Source organism: Hoplias malabaricus, chromosome 17 (assembly GCF_029633855.1).
Source record: "Hoplias malabaricus isolate fHopMal1 chromosome 17, fHopMal1.hap1, whole genome shotgun sequence".
NCBI lineage: Eukaryota > Metazoa > Chordata > Actinopteri > Characiformes > Erythrinidae > Hoplias > Hoplias malabaricus.
The window spans coordinates 16836513-16860426 of NC_089816.1; the positions used below are offsets into that span (position 1 = coordinate 16836513).

The 23914-nt window shown below is 40.8% G+C and overlaps 1 protein-coding gene across 1 annotated transcript in view; it reads left to right on the forward strand.

Moving 5' to 3' along the window:
* The first annotated feature begins 13846 nt into the window (after positions 1-13846).
* Positions 13847-23914, forward strand: part of LOC136674116 (anoctamin-1-like) — a 307702-nt gene continuing 297634 nt past the window's right edge. Inside the window, exons 1-3 of the mRNA XM_066649985.1 lie at positions 13847-13973; positions 15164-15207; positions 17811-18128. Coding sequence (XP_066506082.1) covers positions 13847-13973; positions 15164-15207; positions 17811-18128 — 489 coding nt within the window. The remainder of the gene's footprint in view (positions 13974-15163; positions 15208-17810; positions 18129-23914) is intronic.

A 23914-nucleotide genomic window follows, 5' to 3' on the forward strand; every position in this document is an offset into this window, starting at 1 on the left:
CTCCAGGTCCCTGGAGTTGTGTGACTGCGACACTACCTGCTGCACCAACTATGAGACAAAATAGTGATATATACTTATTTACTGTACAATGAGTATTTAACTACAATACAAAAATACTTCTTCCATTTTTTGAGCAATTGCTCAAATCACCCACAAGATGTATAAACAACAACAGCAGTGAAGGTGCAAAACAAATATATGAAAAACATAATCAACTCTAAGTGTGAATCTAACTCTCAAGTGAAGACATGGAGAGTAGATGCTGCACATAAACAAGAATGTCCCATCACTAGCACACAATTATTGCTACTAACATTCATTCATTAATTCATTCAAAAACTCTTAAAAACATACGTTTTGCATTATTAAAACTTATTATTATACTTATTATTAAAACATTATTAAAACTAAAAGAAATTCTAGGAATGTTCAAGCAGTAATTCATTACTTCCTGTTTCACTTTGGTATATATGAGATGTGCCAGATATCACTTTCCCATAGTCATAACGCTTCATCGTGGGAAAAAAAGAATACATATTTGATATAAACAGGCTTAAAAAAGTCCATACCTAACAAACGTGAGATTGCTGAGCATGCTAGGAACTCCCCCATTAGCTCTGTTCCAGGTAGTTCTCCACTGATCCACCAGAGGTCCCTCACTCCAGCCCAAGCTAGTTCTCCAAACCAACAGAGGTCACCCATATGCAAAGGTTTTATAAAAAACAGATATGGTTCTTATGTGTTTGCCTCAATCATATAAATTCAATATATAACACTACAAATATATTAAATCATTCATTCATTCATTGTATGTAACTGCTTATCCAATTCAGGGTCATGGTGGGTCCAAAGCCTACCCGGAATCACTGGGTGCAAGGCGAGGTCACACCCTGGAGGGGGCGCCAGTTCTTTACAGGGCAACACACACTCACACATTCACTCATACCTACTAACAGTTTTTTTGAATCGCCAATCCACACATACCAGCGTGTGTTTTTGGGCCGTGGGACTGGAGCACCCGGAGGACACCCACACAGACACAAGGATAACACACCAAACTCCTCACAGAAAGTCAACCAGAGCAAGACTTTGAACCCACAACCTCCAGGTCCCTGGAGATGTGTGACTGTGACACTACCTGTTGCGGTAGTGCCGCCACATACATATATAATCCATATTAAATTCATGTATTATGTCATACATACATGAATAACCTATATGAACAATTTAAATCAGGGGTGGGTGCTGGATTTTAGTCCATTCAGGCCAGAACACACCTGATTTCACTCCTTTCGTCTCAGTAAAACAACTGATCATGTGACCTTCTGGTTGGTTGGAACAAAAACCAGCAGCCACACAGGCCCATTGCACATAAGATTGCCCACCCCTGATCTAAATTAATTTAATATAGATTTTCCATATATGTTATACATGTATGAACAATGAATATGAATTTAATATAGATTGTCCATATACAGGTGCATCTCAATAAATTAGATTATCATAAAAAAAAAGCTAATATATTTCAGTAATTAATTTAAAAAAGTGAAACTCATAGTTACATTACAAAAAAAAATGTGATGTATTTGAAGCGTCTGGTGTGTACAAGCATATGGAATGTTTAGTGGAAGGAAAAAGTGTGGTAGAAGCCACACAAGCAACAGGGATAACCACAGCCTTGAGAGGATTGTCAAGAAAAGGCTATTTAAAAATGTGTGAGTTTCAGGAGTGGACTGCTGCTGGAGGGGGCACCATTCCTTCACAGGCGACACACACTCACTCCTATGAACACTTTTGAGTTGCCAATCCACCTACTAATGTGTTTTTGGATTGTGGGAGGAAACCAGAGCCCCTGGAAGAAACCCACACGGACACACGGAGAACACGCAAACTCTTCACAGTCACCCCGAGGAGGACTTGAACCCACATCTCCAGGTCCCTGGAGGTTTGTGACTGCGACACTACTTGCTGTGCATATATAATATTAATAGTATAAAATGATAGTGACTAAGAGTTATATCAGTTATATCTCAAAGACTGAAGAACATCAGATTTTTAAGAATATAACTAAACTGGAGAGTACGCTCCAGTTTTCAAGGACATTTCATTGCCATAATTTAAAATTATATTAATATTTGTAAAAAAAAAATCTGGTAACACTTTATAATACAGCCCATGTCTTAATATTCCCGGCACTTTGTTTTATGCTTTTATTCTTCACTCACATTCCAAGAACTTATTATGCTTCTAATTGTCTTGTACTTCATTGTATGGTTCTGAATAATATGATGAGCATTGGCTTTATATTCATAACACAATAATAAGACATTCAAAATTTTATACAATTGTTTTTATTCAATTATTATAAAGAAACCACAAAGTAAGTCTTGTTCTCTCCTTCTTTCACTATTAATACATGGAAACAACAGGGAGCGGGCTGGATTATGTAGTTCATCACAGCTCTCTGCTGCTTACACTGTAAGTATAGCGAAACAACAGGGAGTGGGCTGGATTATGTAGTTCCTCACAGCTCTCTGCTGCTTACACTGTAAATATAGGGAAACAACAGGGAGCGGGCTGGATTATGTAGTTCCTCACAGCTCTCTGCTGCTTACACTGTAAATATAGGGAAAAAACAGCGAGCGGGCTGGATTATGTAGTTCCTCACAGCTCTCTGCTGCTTACACTGTAAATATAGGGAAACAACAGGGAGCGGGCTGGATTATGTAGTTCCTCACAGCTCTCTGCTGCTTACACTGTAAATATAGAGAAACAACAGGGAGCGGTCTGGATTATGTAGTTCCTACTTTAGTAAAGTAATTTATGACCCCCAGCCCCTTGCATACTCTGTGCTGCCACAATAACCCCAAACAATATAAACAAGGGAAGAGAGTACTGCAATCTGGGAACTCCACCTTAAGCCCCATCGCCTCACAATGTCCGGCATTGCCACAGTATTTTATTATGAATGGAAAAGCTACACTTATACAGGCAAAAAGCCACCTTTAGCTTATGACTTGGCCACCTCTGGATGAGTGTGTTCGGTCAGTATATCTACAAGGTGGACCAAAAGTTGTCTAATAGAATGTAAATGAGTGGACAGTCTTTAGAAGGAACCCACGTAAGCCTTAATATGATGGAATTACCCTAATCTTTTTTTTTTTAAAGATTAAGAGATTAGAGTGGGGAGAAACTGCTGGTGTTGTGGAAACTGTGCAACAGAGACACACAGTACATCTGTAGTTGATTCATTGGATTATTCCATGACTGCTTTCAATTTCACATTCAGGGTTTATTAACATGTCAGAACAAACTGTCAAACTATATCAGCTGAATGTCGGGAGAGAATCAATGCATGTTCATGTTGCTTTGCCGGTTTCTTGCTCTATTTTCTGGGGCTTTAGGGCTTCTTATGTGGGCGATTTGTGCTCTTGTCAATTCATTTAGGGTGAATTGCACCAACACTTAATACCAACAGCATCAATCCAGTCTCTCAGAAGTTGTGGTCTACTTGATTAATTAAATGCCCTCACTGTGTTCAAATCCCCTAAAGAAACAGCTCTTATCTCACTATGCTCTGTAAATTGAATGAATTATGAGTGGATGTTGTGGCCAAATTTCATGAAATAATGAATTTGCATTAATAAATATGTTAACGTTTCAAGGTTAATCACGTGTTAACATTGACAGCACTAGTTTCAAGATTAACTTCACTGGAAATACAACAGAAACTCATTTGTTACTCAAGCTGTTCAATAACAGAAGAAATAAGTGAAGATTAAGAGTTTCCCACCTATGAAGTAGAAAAAAGTAACATTATTTTCAATGCTCTGAGGTCTCTTCACAATCCAAACACCACAGACTCTGTTTTGGCAATGTCTGAGCCAGCAATGCAGTGAGAGAACTTGTGAACCATTTTGGACTGGGACACTTCGTGTCCAGCATGCAAACAGACCAGAGAGCTAGCAAATGGTAAGGAAATTTTATAAATTTTGTTGGATTAAAATATAAACATATACAATATAAAGTAATATATAATGTATAGGAGACTACAAATTACCTATTTGGTACTTGGCTGCAAATTCGGTGGGGTGGCACCAACAGGCAACAGATGTCACTGTCACACAGCCTCAGGGTCCTGGAGTTGGGGGTTTGAGCCCTGTGACTGTGAAGACAGTGAGTAGTTTGTTGTTTTCTCCAGAGCATATAATAAAGAGCAATTCAAAGACAGGTATACTGATGTTACATTCTTCCTGACACCAGCCTGCACAATATATTTTTGAGATCTGTGTACCTTTTGATCATTATTTTTTTTACTTGAATTTGGAAAATAAAAATTGCTTTCTGATTGAAAACTGAAAAACAAAAACAACAAACCCAAAAGGTTTTTTGGCAAAAGGTATGTAGTGCAACAGGTAGTGTCACTGACACACAGCTCCGGGGTCCTGGGGTTGTGGGTTCAAAACCTGCTCTGGGTGACTGTCTGCGAGGAGTTTGGTGTGTTCTCTCAAATAAAAAAAAAATCTAAATCAAATTTTATTTATATAGCGCTTTTCACAACAAAAGGTCGTCACAAAGCAGCTTTACAGAGATCTGGGTCCAAGCCTCCTATGAGCAAGCCAGGGGCAACAGTGGCAAGGAAAAACTCCCTCAGCACACGAAGAAGAAACCTTGGAAGGAACCAAGACTCATACGGGGAACTCATCCTCCTCGGGTCGACACAGGAGACACAACAGAGAACAGAACAGAAGTAAAAGTGAAATGATGACAGATGAAGGGGTTATAGTAATGTAAATGTAGTATATTAGTGATGTATGAGTCTGAGGGATTCTGTGAGTTAAAAGTAGGTGCAGAGTTAATTTGAGACATGGCCAAGCATGATAGTGTAGATGAGACAAGGCCAGGATCTTGTACAGGATACACAGGGGCTGGATCGGGGCAACACCTGGAGAGCAGCAGGACGTCAGAAAGCATGAGAGACACAGGAGAAAGAAAACCAGACAAAAGGAACAAATAAATATACAGAGGTTAGTAGGGTCATGGTAAAGAATGGGCAAAATTGTCCTGCGAAAAAAGCTTCCACGGGTCAGGCAAGAGAACCCAGTGACAGACAGTGTGTTGGCGATTACTAGAAAGCTAACTAAAAAAGCTGTAGCTATGGTAGTATGACAGGGTTAATACAGAACAGTGATAATCGAAAACACTAATAGAGAAGGAGTAACCTGAAACTGAATGATTAACAAAAAGCTTGTTTGAAAAGGTAGGTTTTTAATCTAGATTTAAAGATTGAGAGTGTGTCTGAGCCCCGAACAGTAACCGGAAGTCTATTCCAGAGTTGAGGAGCTTTGTGAGAAAAGGCTCTTCCTCCTGTAGTGTTTTTCTTAAAGCGAGGATCAAAGAGTAGATGGGCATCCTGTGAACGAAGTGTACGTGACGGGTGATAAGGTATGAGAAGTTCAGTAAGATACTGTGGGCCTAAACCATTTAGAGATGTATAAGTTAAGAGGAGTATTTTATAGTCAATGCGAAATTTTACAGGTAGCCAGTGTAGGGACGAGAGAACTGGGGTGATATGTTTGAATTTTCTAGCTCTAGTGAGCACCCTGGCTGCTGCATTTTGAACTAACTGAAGCTTGTGTAATGCTTTCCACGAGCTCCCTGCTAGGAGCGCATTGCAGTAGTCTAGACGTGAAGTTATAAAAGCATGCACTAGTTTCTCTTTTAAGGATAAAATATGCTGAATTTTGTCAATATTGCGTAGGTGGACCCAGGACACGCTGGAGGGATTATATCTCCCGGCTGTCCTGGGAACGCCTTGGGGTCCCCCAGGAGGAATTGGTGGATGTTGCAAGGGACAAGAAATGAGAGCGGAAAAGAAAATGTATGTATGTATGTATGTAAGTCAGTGTACTTCAGTGTACCTACAGGCACACTAATGATTAATATACTTAAAAAGTGCTACAATTTAACTATTTTTGTACTTAGCAAACAGGATGGGTCATTTAAATAGATACACTTTAATAAAATGGAAATGGTTGGTGATATTAACTTCCTGGTTGTGGCACATTAGTATATGGGAGGGGGAAAACTTTTCAAGATGGGTGGTGGCCATTTTGAAGTCAGCCATTTTGGATCCAACTTTTGTTTTTTCAATGGGAAGAGGGTCATGTGATACATCAAACTTATTGGGAATTTCACGAGAAAAACAATGGTGTGCTTTGTTTTAATATCACCAACCATTCCCATTTTATTAAGGTCTGTTCATATAAATGGCCCACCCTGTATTTTAATTGCACAAACATAGTACTAAAATCTAACTTTATTTGTATTACGTGTACTAAACAATGCATATTTGAGTACACTTTAAACATACAAAGGCATATGTATTTTAATTCAGACTTACAGTGAAATCCTAATCAAATCAAATTTATTTGTATAACTTCTTCCAGCGATCCTCGGTTCGACAGCCAGTCACATTAGCACTGTGTTTTTGTGTCCTTTTTGGCTCCTGTGTAGCGCAAAAAGGACAAGGAGATATAAATTCCAAACCAGTTGGTTTTAATTAATGTGATAAATTTACAAATTTAATAAACTGCTCATGGAAAGGCCTGTAGATATGGACATGGATATTATGTTTATTCAACATCATGTTATTAAAGGGATATATATGTAGTTTTGAAGTGGGTATGTATGAAGTACTGATGCCTAGTCAGTGTATTACCCATAGTAGACAGCGTTTAGCTGAGTAGGGTTGGGCTGTATAACGATAATACTGTATACCACAGTATTTTAGTATTTTAGTATTTTAGATTTGATTATTTTAAAAATGTGGACAATATCTTAAAATGAGGGCTTTATTTATGACGTGTGTGTATGGTGTGTCAAATTTCAGTATTATTTCTTTAAAAGTCTGCTAAAATGATCATGTGCATTTAAGAGAGCCACAGGGAGGGGGCGTTGTGGGAGCTCAATGACTGCTGATGTCACGGTCTGAAAACGGGTGGAGAAAAGCACAAGCCCAGTGATGGAGCCTCGCGGGCACGCCGGAGTTCTGGATCTATCATATTCGTGATCATTAACTGTATCCTGTGAAACTACATGCCCTCTTCTGAATAAACAGGTTCTTGCACCTATCCAGGGTTTAAATACTAATCACAATATGGTCCTGATGTGCAATGAGTGTCCTGAGTGTTTATTCCTCAAATCTATACCATAGTATGACAACACACTGCATTCCTCAGTTACTGTGTGTCTGCCTTATTATAGTGCAGCGAATTATTCCGAGATTTTTCTCAGAATTCTGACTTTATTCTCGGATTATTATTATTATTTCCAAAGACGTGGCCCTAAAACTCCGTCGTAAGTGTCAGCAACAATGCCGAATGATTTTTCCCCTCTCTATTTAGCGCCAAGTGATGTGCACAAACGAACTTCTCTGATTGGTCAGAAGAGTCAATCTCCGAACAGTGCCCGCCTCCCAGTTCTACAGGTACAGATTAGTTCTGCACCAAACTCCATCTGATATGTTTGTTTGTTTTTTATTGCTATAACAACATAAGAAATACAAATAACCAGTGACAACATATCCCATAAACAAGTATGTTAATAACAAACTGTTCGTGAAATGTATATAACTGTGTTTAAGTATAGTTATCATAGATTGTAAGCATGTAAAAATAAAGAAACCAGAGGAAAAAAAAGAAAACATTACAAAATGAAGAAATCCAGAGACGTCAGCTTTAAATAAATATTTTCATAAACATACTATATGAAAGCATTGCACGGTGGCGCAGCAGGTAGTGTCGCAGTCACACAGCTCCAGGGGCCTGGAGGTTGTGGGTTCGATTCCCGCTCCTGGTGACTGTCTGTGAGGAGTTGGTGTGTTCTCCCCGTGTCGGCGTGGGTTTCCTCCGGGTGCTCCAGTTTCCTCCCACAGTCCAAAAACACACATTGCAGGTGGATTGGTGACTCAAAAGTGTCCGTAGGTGTGAATGTATGTGTGTGTCTATGTTGCCCTGTGAAGGACTGGCGCCCCCTCCAGGGTGTATTCCTGCCTTGTGCCCAATGATTCCAGGTAGGCTCTGGACCCACCGCAACCGCGGTTACAGATAATGAATGAATAATGAGGAGAACAAATAAGTAGCTCTGGGAAGGCCGTCTGCTTTACTAAGAAGCACTCTGCCATGTATAGACAGATCCCTAGTTAACCAAATATAAAAAATTTTTGTATCTTTTTTTTTTTATAATATCAGAGTAGATTTGACTATTTCAAGTTTTCTTATTCAGAGAATTAACAACTCCTAAATATGAAATAGTTTTCTTAACAGGGATATCAGCAATTAAATTTATGTAATTATCCTTTAAAGAAAAAAGCTCATGTTTGTTTAAATTTAGATCTAAGCCTGGAAATTTGGAGAAAGTATGGACAACTTTAAGAGCCCTTCCAATTTCAAATTTATTATCTAAAAACAAAGTTGTATCATCAGCTAGCTGAGAAATTTTAATCTCTCTGTCATAAATACTAATTCCCTTAAAGGAGCTTTGTTCAATTAATAATGCAAGAACTTTGGTAGAAAGAATAAAAATTAGTGGGGCTATCGGACAACCTTGACGAATACCTCTTTTAATACAAAATCTGTCATTCCATTACATAACTTAACTGAACTATTAATATCATTATAGAGGGTCTTCACCATTTTAATAAATGTCTTTCCTAAACTGAAAAATTGCAATGTTGCAAAATTGCAAAATAAAGTTGTGGTTTAAGGTGTCAAAAGCTTTATGAAGAACAGACTATATGGGTCATTGACTAAAAAATCTCGATAGTCTATAAGATCCAAGATTAATTGGATATTGTTTGATATGTGGCATCCTTTTAAGAATCCATTCTGTGATTCACTGATAATGTTATTAAAACTTGATTTGAATCTCATAGCTAAAACAGAAGCAATAATTTTATAATCAATGTTTAACAAGGTGATAGGACGCCAATTTTCTAGCAACATGAGATCTTTTTTTGGTTTAAGAATCAGTGTAATAATTCCTTGTTTCATACTGGGAGGCAGTTCGCCTGCCTCAAAGGATTCTACATATACAGCTAAAAAAAAATTGGAGATTTTGTCTTTAAAGGGTTTGTAAAATTCAGGTTAACCCATCATTCCCAGGTGATTTATTGTTCTTTAATGTGTTAATGCTATCTTTAATTTCCATCGATTGTTAATAGTTTAGAACATTCCAATTTATAATCTTCATCTGCTAATATAGGATCTTTAATGACCCTGAGTAACTCTGCATTATTATGCTGAGTACAACTGTTGTACAAATTACTAAAAAAATCAACAACAAAATTTGAAATTTTAGAATCATCAGACTAGATTTCATTTTTAATGAGTTTTTTTTATAAGAGTGTTATTTTTTTCTAGGCCAAAAAAAGTATTTACTGTTTTTTTCACAAGCTTCCAACCATTTTTCCCTTGATCTAATAAAGGCACTTTTGGCTTTCTTCATATATAAGGTTAAGTTCCATTTGAAGTGCTTCAATTTCTGTACCATGTGTGGAAAAAAAGAAGGGTTTTGCTTAGCAGCTAGTTCTTTTCCCTTATAAATTGCTATACGTGTAATTTCATATTTTAATAACTCCCAATATAGACAAAATCTATTACAATCCGGATTCCAAAAAAGTTGGGACACTAAACAAATTGTGAATAAAAACTGAATGCAATGATGTGGAGATGGCAAATGTCAATATTTTATTCGTAATAGAAAATAGATGACAGATCAAAAGTTTAATCTGAGTAAATGTAACATTTTAAAGGAAAAATATGTTGATTCAAAATTTCACAGTGTCAACAAATCCCAAAAAAGTTGGGACAATTAGCAATAAGTGGCTGGAAAAAGGAAATTGAGCATATAACGAACAGCTGGAAGACCAATTAACACTAACTAGGTCAATTGACAACATGATTGTGTATAAAAAGAGCTTCTCAGAGTGTCAGTGTCTCTCTGGAGCCAAGATAATAAGAGGATCACCAATTCCACTATTGTTGCGCAGAAATATAGTGCAGCAATACCAGAATGGTGTTACCCAGCATAAAATAGCAAAGACATTTAAGTTATCTTTATCAACCATGCATAACATCATCAGAAGATTCAGAGAATCTGGAACAATTGCTGTGCGTAAGGGTCAAGGCCATAAAACTCCATTTGGATGCTTTTAATCTCCGGGCCCTTAAACGTCACTGCACCTCAAACAGGAATGTCACTTTACTTCCAGAAAGCATTGTCAGTGAACACAATCCACCGTGCCATCCGTCAAGATAATGCCAGACCATATTCTGCAGCAATCACAACATGGCTACGTAGGAGAAGGATCCGGGTACTGAAATGGTCAGCCTGCAGTCCAGATCTTTCACCTATAGAGAACATTTAGCGCATCATAAAGAGGAAGGTGCGACAAAGAAGGCCCGAGACGATTGAACAGTTAGAGGCCTTTATTAGACATGAATGGGAGAGCATTCTTATTTCTAAACTTGAGAAACTGGTCTCCTCTATCCCCAGACATCTGTTGAGTGTTGTAAGAAGAAGGGGGGATGCCACACAGTGGTAAAAAATGGCCTTGTCCCAACTTCTTTGGGATTTGTTCATGCCATGAAATTTTGAAACAACATATTTTTCCCTTAAAATGATTTATTCTCTCAGTTTAAACTTTTGATCTGTGATTTGTGTTCTATTCTGAATATAATATTAGATGTTAGCACCTCCACATCAATTTGTTTAGTGTCCCAACATTTTTGGAATCTGGTTTGTAGTTTTGTTTGCATTTTCCCAGTATTGATCAATTAAAATCTTCTTTCATGTTATCATTTTCCTTTTGTGGTTCTGATTTGTTCATATCCTTAGTCATCTTGCCGGAGATTAGCAGGCTAGCTAGTAAACAGGATAAAATGGACTAGGAAATTCGTTGCACAATCACTGGAGGACAAAATACTAAAAAAGCTAGATACCCTACATCAGAACAGGTAGATATAAATTATTCGACATATAGTAAGAGAGTTTGATGACAAATCCCTTAGAGAGGAGTTAAAGCACACCTACACTGGTTGCCATCTTGAACGACCCCCCCATCTGATATATTTGGTGCAAATGTGAGAGCGCGCAGAAGTCACGTGTGAGTGAAGAAGACAGCATTTGAGACTCGTAGCCAAAGATTCGAGCAGGTGCAGTCACTGACTTGTGTTTGTGCAAGGGAAATATGACCCCAAAAAACTATATATATATATATATATATGAGGAGAGTTTCTACAGGTGTAACTCCCACTGCACATGTTGGTTTGCGAATGTGCAAGTTTCATACAAGTGTTATGCATCTTATATACCGCTACAGTCTACAGGTAGGCAACTCCTGAAGAGATTTTCTCTGTGACTTCAAATTTACTGATACACATGTGTGACTATTTTCTACAACTACAAATCTCACTGTCACAGGTGCTATAATGCTGTTGCTTCAGTGACAACGTCAATTCGGTCCCTTTTTTTTTCGTCTCCAAAACGAATATAGGGTTCCTTATTTTGATTTGGTGGGTAAATGGGCTTAAAAACGGCTTTCAATTCATTGGTCAGTCTGAGCGATGTCCTTTTCTTTAGCGACTCGCGACATTTAAAATTAAAGTTATAATAGGCAGATGCAGTGGTGGTGTTAGCCAGGGCTACAAAAAAACGATATAAATGTTAGTGAAATCTGTAGTTTAAACATGCGTTTTTGTAGCTAGTTTATTAAGTATAAGACTGGAAAGCTAGTGTATAGTGGCATAATATAATGTTTAATTTTATAAAAATGGACTGCAAGTTGAGCTACCTTGTCAGTAATACAAAGAAATATTATCTGTCTGTCATTTATTGTCATCTTTTCTGCTTATTCCATTTCTGGGTCATGGTGCCAAGAGGACAATCAAAGAAGCAGAAAAGCATACAGCGGGTGTCACCAGTCTTCACAAAGGGCTGGAGTGGCTGCAGGATTCATTGCAACCAAGCAGCAACACACCATCTATAGCTAACCAACTGTTCAAAGGAACACTAGGTACGTATATATATATATATATATATATATATATATTTATTTTATTTTATTATTATTTTTATTATTTTATTTTATTTTTTGCTCCTAGGGCTCCCCCTAGTATAATTCATATTTACAGCACAGTACTGAAATCAGCAGGAAGGGTTCGGGCTGGAATGAAACCTGCAGTCTTTTGTGGATAAGATTGGTGACTCGGCCCCCCAGCTTCCATCAGCGCCTCCTTATATTTACTTGTAGTATATTTTTATAACCCTTCCTGGATCAGGGCCTTGTTGTGGCGGAAGGGCTTGTGTGGTCTCATGACCTCCAGGGCTATGTCGTCGGGAGCTGTTAGCTCCCAGTAGGGTCTCCCATGGCGAACAGGTCTGGAATGAAGATCCAGACAAACATGATTCAAAAGCATTCCTATGACTACACCTATTAAAATTCAGTGTACCCTCCCCAGGCCTGGGGGTAGTGTCCGACGGCAAGCGCCTGGTGGCCGGGCAGCCCACGTAACCCGGCCGGGCTCAGCCCGAAATGGCAACGTGGGAGGATCATGTAGGCTCACCACCCGCAAGATCAAGAGTAGGGGTGCGGTGCAATGCCCATCGGGCACAGAGCAGGGGAGAAGGGGCCCCTGGCGTCGTGGAACTTGTCAGCAGAAACTGGTTCTTGGTACGTGGAACATAACCTCACTGGGGGGGAAAGAGCCAGAACTGGTGCGTGAGGTTGAGAGATACCAGCTAGATATAGTTGGGCTCACCTCTACACACAGTGTAGGCTCTGGAACCAAACTCCTCGGGGTTGGTCTCTCTCCTACTCAGGAGTTGCACAGGGTGAGAGGCGCCAGGCGGGGGTGGGGATACTCACAAGTCCCCGGCTGGTGCCTGTACAGCTGGAGTTTGTCCCAGTAAACGAGAGGGTCGCCTCAATGCGGCTCCGGCTTGCAGAGAGGAAAACTTTGACTGTTGTGTGTGTGTATGCACCGAACAGCAGCTCAGAGTATTCGGCCTTCTTGGAGGCAGTAACTGGAGTTCTAGAGAGGATTCCATGCACTGACTATATTGTTTTACTGGGGGACTTCAATGCTCACGTTGGCTATGACTGGGAAACCTGGAGAGGAGTGATTGGGAGGAACGGACTGCCTGATCTAAACCCGAGTGGTGTGATGTTGTTGGACTTCTGTGCTAGCCATGGTTTGTCCATAACGAACACCATGTTCGAACATAAGATTGCTCATAAATGTACTTGGTACCAGAGCACTCTGGGCCAAAGGTCAATGATCGACTTTGTGGTTGTGTCTTCTGACCTGAGGCCGTATGTTTTGGACACTCGGGTAAAGAGAGGGGCTGAGCTGTCAACCGATCACCATCTGGTGGTGAGTTGGATCCGATGGCGGGAAAGCTGCCGGACAGACCTGGTAAACTCAAATGTATAGTGAGGGTGTGCTGGGAAAAGCTGGCAGATGACTCTGTCCGGATGGATTTCAACTCTCACCTCCGAGAGAACTTCTCACATGTTCCGGATGAGGTAGGGGGAATGGAGTCTGAATGGACACCATCGTGGAAGCGGCTGCATGTAGCTGTGGTCAAAAGCTTGTCGGTGCCTGTTATGGTGGCAACCCAAGAACCCGTTGGTGGACACCGGGGCTGAGGGAAGCTGTCAAGCGGAAGAAGGAGGCTTTTCGAGATTGGCTAGCTCGGGGAACTTCCGATTCTGAGGATGGTTACCAGCAGGTGAAAAAGGCTGCAGCTGTGGCAGTTGCTGAAGCTGAAGTTTGGAGAGGCCATGGAGAATGACTTCCGGGCGGCCTCAAAGAGGTTCTGGAAAACACTCCGACAGCTCAAGAGGGGAAGGGGGGACACTATCCAAGCTGTGCTCAGCAAGGATGGTGAAACTCTGAACTCGACTGAGCGTATTGTTGGGCGTTGGAAGGAGCACTTTGAGGAACTCCTTAACCCGAGAGACATGCCTCCTGTGCAGGAGGTAGGGCCAGAAGTGTCTGGGGGGTCAGATTCCATTTCCTGGGCTGAAGTCACTGAGGTGGTGAAAAAGCTTCGCAGTGGCAAAGCTCCAGGAGTGGATGAGATTCGCCCAGAGTTACTGAAGGCACTCGATACTGTGGGGCTGTCTTGGATGACACGCCTATACAACATTGCATGGACCTCGGGAACGGTGCCTTTGGATTGGCAAACCGGGGTGGTGGTTCCTATTTTCAAAAAAGGGGACCGGAGAAAATGTGCCAATTATCGTGGCATTACACTTTTCAACCTCCCGGGGAAAGTCTGGAAAGAAGAAACCGTCCGATAGTCGACCCTAGGATTTTGAAGGAACAATGCGGATTTCGTCCTGGCCGTGGAACTATGGACCAACTCTTTACTTTTGCACAGATGATTGAGGGGGCGTGGGAATTTGCTACTCCACTCTACACATGCTTTGTGGATTTGGAGAAGACATATGACCGTGTTCCCCGAGAGATTCTGTGGGAGGTGCTCCAGGAGTATGGGGTGCCAGGGTCCGGTCCTTGTACTCTCAGAGTTTGAGTTGTGTTCGCATCCTTGGTAGTAAGTCAAGCTTGTTCAGTGTAGGCATTGGACTCTGTCAGGGCTGTGCCTTATCTCCACTCCTGTTCCTGATATTCATGGACAGGGTGGCGCGGCATAGCCTGGGGCAGGAGGGCTTCCATCGAGGAGCTCAGGAGGTGGCATCTCTGCTTTTTTGCGGACGATGTTGTTCTTCTGGCTTCTTCGCTCGGAGGCCTCCAGCGTTCACTTGAGCAGTTTGCAGCCGAGTGTGAAGCGGTTGGTATGCGGATCAGCACCTCCAAGTCTGAGGCCATGGTTATCTCCCAGAAACAGATGGCATGCTCCATTCAGGTAAGGGGTGAGAACCTGCCCCAAGTGAAGGAGTTCAAGTATCTCGGGTTCTTGTTCACGAGTGATGGGAAGAGGGATGGTTTGTCACGCCCTCGTCTTTTCATGTCTGTTTTCCGGCCATGTGCTCTATCAGCATATGGCTCTGTTTGTTGTTACCCTAGCCCCGCCTTTGTTCCGCCTCCTCATCTGTGTCTCATTTGTTACCCTGCCCCCTCTCACTGTGTTTTAGCAAGTGCGTCCACCTCAGTCAGTCTGCCCCGTGACCCTGACATGGTAAGATTGACCGTAGGATAGGTGCAGTGTCTGCAGTAATGCAGTCACTGTACCGCACCGTTGTGGTGAAGAGAGAGCTGAGCCATAAAGCAAAGCTCTCAATTTACTGGTCTGTCTATGTCCCCACTCTCACCTATGGTCATGAGCTCTGGGTAATGACCGAAAGAACAAGATCGCGGATACAAGCGGCCAAAATGAGCTTTCTCCGACGGGTCGCTGGGCGTACTCTCCGTGATCGGGTGAGGAGCTCAGTGACTAGGGAGGAGCTCGGAGTAGAGTCGCTGCTCCTTCGCATTGAGAGTCAGTTGAGGTGGTTTGGGCATTTGATCAGGATACCTCCTGGACGCCTCCCACTGGAGGTATACCAGGCACGTCCAACTGGAAGGAGGCCCCGGGGTAGACCCAGGACACGCTGGAGGGATTATATCTCCCGGCTGTCCTGGGAACGCCTTGGGATGGAATTGGTGGATGTTGCAAGGGACAGAGACGTCTGGGCTTCTTTGCTCGCCCTGTTGCCACAGCGACCCTGAAATGGAGAAGCGGAAAAGAAAACGATGATGATGATGATATTTTTATAAAATTTAAATGAATTTTGGATAAACAGGGTTATTATTCTGAAAATATTCACACTTCAGTTTTTTTTTACTGTGTCACTCTAACAGTGTTTCTCAACCCTGATTCTAGAGACACTTTGCCCTGCACATTTAAATGGTTTACATGATCCCAACACACCTGATTCAACAAATCAGCTCATTGACATATCCTTTCAGAGTAGTAGGTGGTGCTATAACAGGGAAACCACTAAAATGTGCAAGGCAGGGTGTCTCCAGGATCAGGGTTGAGAAACACTGTTCTATCAGGCTTACATTGCCAGTTCCATATTAATGTTATTCAATTTCCTTTTATTATTTCCATATGTCATATTAATCAAGCACAGTGCATATTGGTGTCAGCTTAATTTTACAGCTTGTTTATTGAAGACAAAATGATTACAGTAATGAATGGTAATGTGACAATTAGTTCAAAGGAAGCTAGTTAAGTGAAATTGAGAGTGCATGTTGGAAACGTTGATTAGAGAGATATGTCTGTCTTGCCACAATAAGAAAGGGATGTACCTATATGATTATTTTTGTGTATCTATGACTATTTTAGATTGTTTTAGAACTGTATTTGAGGGGAAAGACATAACTAGATAGATCACTAAAAATCATGTTGACAGTCACTCCTATCTTGGACGCCATACCCACAATGAAAAGGATAATTGTTTACACAGGGTTTTTAATATAGTCCTGATTAAATGATCTGGTGTCTTTCCTTGAGGCGTACAGCTGTTTCTGTCCTAGTGCCCTGGGTCTAATGGTCTGTACACCCTACATTGTATGGAAAAGTCAAACACAGAGGGAGCTACCTTGGGTTTCAGGTTGTTGGTCCGGCGAACCACAAGAACACCTAAAGAAAAAACCCTCTCCTCGACATAGTCCTGTACAAAGTGCTCGCTACAAACCCTAGTATCGGGGCTAAGATTCTCTCACTTCAGTGCAACTAGCCAATGATGAAGAACCTCTACGTTTAAGGGACAAGGTATGAAAGTGGACTGTTTTTTTTAGTGTTTTTACTAGAATTAGTTGCTGCATCCAGGGGCAATACAAAGTGACCCCTTTGTGTCAACTTCTGCTTTCTCTTTTATTTTTCTCTGAGTTTACTACGCAAGCTTATGTAAACTAATGTAGTTTCCCCAAGACGACCAACCTCATGATGTCACATTAAACGATACAACATGGTGCAACACTTGTCTAATAAATTGCCAGTTATTAGACAAGTTATTAGACAGTTATTATTAAATATTATTATATTTTTAGTTGTTTCACTGACAATGATAAAACTAAGGGTTTTTTAATAATGGGATTTGTCTTATAAATTACATAAACTACATCTACTGTTTCATGTACACTTTAAACTAATATTAATAAACTAATAATAGTGCTTGCATTTTAAAGACAGTTTTAAAAAAGCTAGTTAAAAAATAACTGTGAATAGGCTATTCAATTCTATGAACTATAATTTTAATAAAAAAAAAAATATGCTGTTAATTTTATTTAATAAATCACGCTTAAACAATATAACCATGTAATTGTTACAATGTACTTTTTTTGTTTCTTTCTTTCTTTTGCATTTTTGTTGTCCTGTATTTTTTCAGTCACATACTGTCCTAACTTTCCGACTCTTCCAGGTTCTGATGCTCCAGCCACTTGTTGTTTCCAAAACAAAACAAACACATTAAAATTAATCTTTCAGTTTAACTTATAATTAATTCAGGTCTTATGCAAAAGTTTGAATGCTCCCATACATGATTTTCTAAGTGCAAATGCGTTAAACTATTCTCATACTTACTTTTCAGTGCTTTAAGCTTCTGGGTGTGTCTACTACTATAAAAATATATAAATATATTGTGATTTTCTAGATGCAAAAAGCTATATTAAAAACTTCATTAAAACAGAAGATCAAAGCAATACTGATCTTAATATCCATCCATCCATCCATTGTTTATCTGGATCACGGGGGAAGCAGTCAGAGTAAAGAAACCCAGGACTCCCTCTCCCTAGCCACTTCCAGCTCTTTCAGGGGGATATCAAAGCGTTCCCAGGCCAGTCGAGACATGTAGTCTCTCCAGAGTGTTCTGGGTCTTCCCCGGGGTCTCCTCCCCATTGAACATGCCCCTCACCAGGAAGAACCACCTCAACTGGCTTCGCTCGATGTGGAGGAGCAGCAGCCCCACTCTAATGGATGGCCGAACTCCTAACCCTGTCTCTAAGGGAGAGTCCAGACACCCTGTGGTGAAAAATAATTTCAACCGCTTCAACCCGCAATCTCACTCTTTCGGTCACTACCCAAAGCTTGTGACCATAGGTGATGGTTGGAAGGTGAGATTGAACGGTAAATCTAGAGATTTGCTTTTCTTCTCAGCTCTCTCTTTACCACAACGGACTTGTACAGAGCCCGCATAAAGGTTATGAACAGAATCTGTGGTAATGGGCAGCCCTTACAGAATCCAACTCCGACTGGAAACCAGTCGGACTTACTGCCAGCCATACGAACCAGACTCCTGCTCTGTTTATGCAGGGATTGGATGGCTCGTAGCAAAGAGCTCACACTCACAGAGCACTCCCACAGAATATCCAGAGGGATGCAGTAAAATCATTCAAACTAGTCAAAATTTTCAAACTACCTCTGCCCGGGTGATAGATGAGCCCTCCCCGGGGTCCCCAAGCTCTGTTTCTTCTATGGAAGACGTGCTGGTCAGATTGAGAAGATCCTCAAAGTATTGCTTCCACCGCCTAATGACGTCACCAGTTGAGATCCACAACTCCCCACCCCCACCATATACAGTATTGGTGGAAAGCTGTTTACCCCTCCTGAGTCACTTGATGGTTTGCATGGCTCGTTGGAATCCACTCAAAGAAATTTGCTTTTGCCAATATTTGCTGTCTACAATACACACAAGTCCATTTTACATTTTAAACTTTAAGACGTGTTCCCATGAAGATATATGGTGGTGTAGTTGTTAGCACTGTCACCTCACAGCAAGACGATCTTAGTTCGATTCCCGGCTCGGGTAGTTCTATTTTCATGTTCTCCTGTACCTGCGTGGGTTTCCTCTGGGTACTCCAGTTTCCTCCCACAGTCCAAAGACATGCACATTAGGTTGATTGATCACTCTATATTGCCCATAGGTGTGAGTGTGTGTCTGCTGATAAGAGATTGGGATGCTCAGTCAGTTTATCTACTCCCATAGAGCACAGTGAGTACAGTGAACTCCTGAATCTTCTGTGCAGCCATCCACCACAAAGTGATAATGGCCCTGTATGTATATATTTGATCTCTTTGTAAATGTTGCCAAAACATGTATTTTAATTATTTTTATTTACTATTTATTTGGTAACTATTTTTTTAAATTTATTTTTTGGTAACTTTTATTTTTTTCCCCTTTGTATTTTCTGTTATTGTTTTTGTTGTAATGCTTTGGCAATATTTTTCTAATAACCATCATGCTAATAAAGCTATTTGAATCTGAGAGCGAGAGAGAGAGAGAGAGAGAGGGAAAGAGAGAGGCAGAGAGGGAAGAGGTGACTGTGTGTGAGTAGGAGGGAGGGGGGAGAATCATAAGAACCTGAACTTTATGAATTAGTAGTTGTATTGACATTTTTTGATTCATCAGGACCCAAGGATTATGTGGTGGTGGGGGGGAGGTGTCATCTCTACAATTGGCTTTGCTCTCTCTCTGTGGGTAGATGTCGCTCTCATCCAGTTCAACCCAGTACAAAAGCTGTTATAGATCCAGCCTGTGGAGTAGGTGGAACAAGTGAATTAGATGATGGAAATGACAAGGTTTGTAGCGATGTCATTGAAGGAAATTATAACAAGGCTTAAGTAGGTGAACAAAACAATAGACAGCCCAGTGATGCAGATGACACAAGTGATGGTAGTGAGGTACTCAGTGAGGTAGATGAAACTGAAGAAATCAATAAAGTAGATGAGTGTTTGGATATAGTAGAAGGAATAGGAGGTCAAGCATGCCCATATGATGACCTACGTTCGACATTTGATGAGGTTCTAAACATTCCAACATGTAGGTTTCTCTCAATAACAAAGGCTGAAGTTATATGGATTACATTTGTGCTAAAACACAATCTAGCATTTGTGACACTGCTAGACCTACTGAAACTGATTATTATTTTTTTTTTTGTAGCAAATGTTACCAACTACTAAGCAAATGTTAAATTGGGTGTTCAAACACTTCAGTCAAAGAACAGAGCTTCACCTTCTTTGTATATTCTGCCAGTTATATGAAGGGAGTCATAAACAAGAAAAAGAAAGCAAAGAATGTGTCCCCAAACTGTTAAAAAAATAAAACAGTACCCAAGAGTTGAAAAGTCAGAGTTAAGACTTTCAGATTTACAGATTCAATCACAGCTTGAGAATAAAGAATTCAGAGACAAATTCAATTGCAGATTTTCAAGAGCAATGCCAGAGAATGGATTTGGTGACATTTATGATGGTGAAATGTACAAAGAGCTTTTACGCCTAGGTGGAATTCTTCATATGTAACCTTTAATAGTATTTTCAATTCAGATGGAAGCCCCTTATACAATGCCTCAAATACATCAATCTGGCCAAGACATTCATTCATTATCTGTAACCGTTCAGTTCAGGGTCGCGGTGGGTCCAGAGCGTACACACACACGGACACTTTTGAGTCGCCAATCCACCTACCAACGTGTGTTTTTGGACTGTGGGAGGAAACCGGAGCACCCACGTGGACAACACACCAAGTCCTCACGACATTACCTGCTGCACCACCGTGCCGTCCCTGGCCAGGACATCTGGCTGTAAATAAAATTCCTACTGTTGAGTGGGGAAAAAAACAACTATGATGCTTGTGATGCATCAGTGACAATGTTCTTAAGTTTATTTACATGTCAGGGACTGGGGGAAATACAGCAAAACATGTAACGCTGAAGTGGGTTTCTTGTTTTGACTTTTTTGTTCCACCTTAAATGGTGCAGTAATTGCATCCTGTCACCAGCAGATGGCAACATATGAACATTACTTCCAAATCGTGCACGTTGGGCTTATGTTCTTGGACATTATCTGTATAGATGAAGCAAGCTCCACATAATTTAAGATATCTACATTCACATTCTGACTAACCAGAATTATCATTTAAGATATCAGAAATATAAAAGATGAATAATTTCTGGATAACTGTAATTCGTTTGAAAACATCTTAAAAGGAATTATGACTATCCATCCATCCATCCATTATCTGTAACCGCTTATCCAATTTTAGGGTCGCGGGGGGTCCAGAGCCTACCTGGAATCATCGGGCGCAAGGCGGGAATACACCCTGGAGGGGACGCCAGTCCTTCACAGGGCAACACAGACACACACACATTCACTCACACACTCACACCTACAGACACTTTTGAGTCGCCAATCCACCTGCAACGTGTGTTTTTGGACTGTGGGAGGAAACCGGAGTACCCGGAGGAAACCCACGCAGACACGGGGAGAACACACCAACTCCTCACAGACAGTCACCCGGAGCGGGAATCAAACCCACAACCTCCAGGTCCCTGGAGCTGTGTGACTGCAACACTACCTGCTGCGCCACCGTGCCGCCCGGAATTATGACTAGTCAAAATATAATTATAGATATTCTTATTAGTCCGACTGTAAGTGCAGATATCTTAAATTGTCATTCTGACTAGTCAAAATATAATTGTAAATATAGCTGCAAACGGCAATTCCCGAGGTCCAAGCTAGTATTTGCTGGTAGATGAACAATGTGCCAGCATATGAGCATATGTGCCAGCATATGAGGGGATCTTTGAGGAAGTTTGTGTAGTGTTTGTAAAGTGGTCCTTGATGTTTTGTCGTTTCTGTGGAGATGTAGCGTGAGATGGAGGAGTAGCGGATGAAAGAGTCAGCATAGAGCACAAAAGTCCCTCTGGAGTTTCAGCCTGGTTTCTCACCCTATAATGTTCAGGACTCCCAAACAGCAGATATGATGTGGAGTTGCTTGTATTGAGTCCGTCATCGGTGGACACAGGACACTGTGCTGGATGTGTTTGGTTGTGGACTATTCTCAGTTCATACCTGCAGTATGGGAGTCCTGACCATTGAAGACCAGGGTGAAAGTGAGCAAATATTTGCAGAGCAAGAGGTTAGCATCTGACATTTCCTGATACAGGAGCCACACTTTAGGATAGATTTTGTAGTGCTTTTAAATGTGATCCTTGGTGATTCAGCGGAGCTGGATTTTAAGAGGGAGTGGTAGTAAATGAGTGGGTGAATTTCTGGGCTGCGGACAGGTGAGAGTTGAGCTTGTGTTACAGAGACAGCACAGAGCACAGAACTCACTCTAGAATTTCACCCTGGATTCTGACCCAATGTTCAGGACCCCCACAAAGCAGAGATGATTTAGGTGATGGATCATTCTCAGCACTGCAGTGACACTGACATTGTGGTGATATGTCAGTGTGGGTAGCGCTCTTATGAGTGGATCAGACAGAGCAGTGCTGCTGGAGAATTTAACACCTGTTTCCACTCACTGTCCACACTTTTAGATACACATATTTTATTGGTCCACATTATAGATATAAAATCAGAGACAGCAGCTCATACATTCTCAGCACTGTAGTAATACTGATATTGTGGTGATATGTCAGTGTGTATTGTGCTCTTATGAGTGGATCAGACAGAGCAGTGCTGCTGGAGAATTTAACAGCCGTGTCAACTCACTGCCCACAGTGTTACACACACACACCTACTCTGTTAGTCCACATTATAGATATAAAGGCATACATTTTCAGCATACCTGCTGTGTGGGTGTCCTGACCATTGAAGAACATGTGAAAAGGAGCAATGAAAGTATGCAGAGCAAGAGGTGGATCCCTCTCTGTAATTTTAGATCTACAAAGTGCTCATTTGGACACTGGCGCTGAAAACATTGACACTGAATTTAGAAATATGGAGGTGGTCATAATGTTAGGGTTGATGGTGTCATGGTCTTTAGAATATATCTTTCTCATCTTGCTGGTACTGCATCTCTAGGTGGCAGTGTAATCAATTAATAAACTATGCAACCACTTTCTCTCTAATTGTAGCTCCCCCTTTCTGTGAAATGTGATCATATTTGGCACACTACTTCAGAGTAATGTATTACATAGGTGTACCAAGTTTTGTTTGAATTGGGCCAAGTTTGTTTGAGTTATAGCTGAAAGAGTGCATCGAGCCCCGCATAATTCAGAAATTATACATCTGAATTTTATTGCTTTAAGTCTTCAGATTTCCACCTCTGAATAGTTTGCTTCTCAATTATGCATCTGAATATAATTGCTCTTGAATTGAACTCGTGAATTTTCAAGAGCATGTTTTCACTTATTATTCAAGGTTGATAAATTCAGATAAAAAAAAATTCAAGCTTAAAAAAATTCAAACAATATATTTCGAAGTTGATAGACCAGTTTGACAGACCAAATTCAGACCAAAAAGGGGTTGTCTTATATGAGCAGGAAAACGGCTGGACAAGTAGTCCGGCGTCTAGCGTGAAGAGAGCTGCACAAAGGCAGAAGAGTGACAAAGATACCTGGAGGCCAAGTGTGGAGCTCTAAGGAGGCTGGATCGAGAACCTGAGGCAGCCGAGGCAGGGGTGGCTGGAACCTTGACTGCCGAGTGAAGCCTAGGAGTAGGTCACAAACTCGTAGATGAGGGGCAAGGGGTTGAGGAAAAGACTTCATCATCAGAGGCGACCAGTGTGATAGCCATAATGCCTAGTAAACAGGTGTGTAACCTAGCAGAAGGTGGATGTGTTATATTTATCTTGTCTTTGTTGAAACTTACTGTTTTTTAAAACATTTTGTTGCAAACCTGTTAATGATATAAAATGATAAAATACAAAGAAATACAAATCAACAAAATAAACCATACTGACTCATGAATGCAATCAAATTTTATTTCCTTTAACCAGTTTAAATCCATCATCCAGTAAACTATTCTATATATCATATTAATTTTGTTCAAAATATAGTTTTATAATACCTTTCACAAATAAGACGCAAGTCGCTTTGGATAAGTCCAAGTTTGGCACTAGGGCAAACTTTTAGGACACTTTTTGCCCATTCCTCAAGGCAAAACTGCTCTAGCT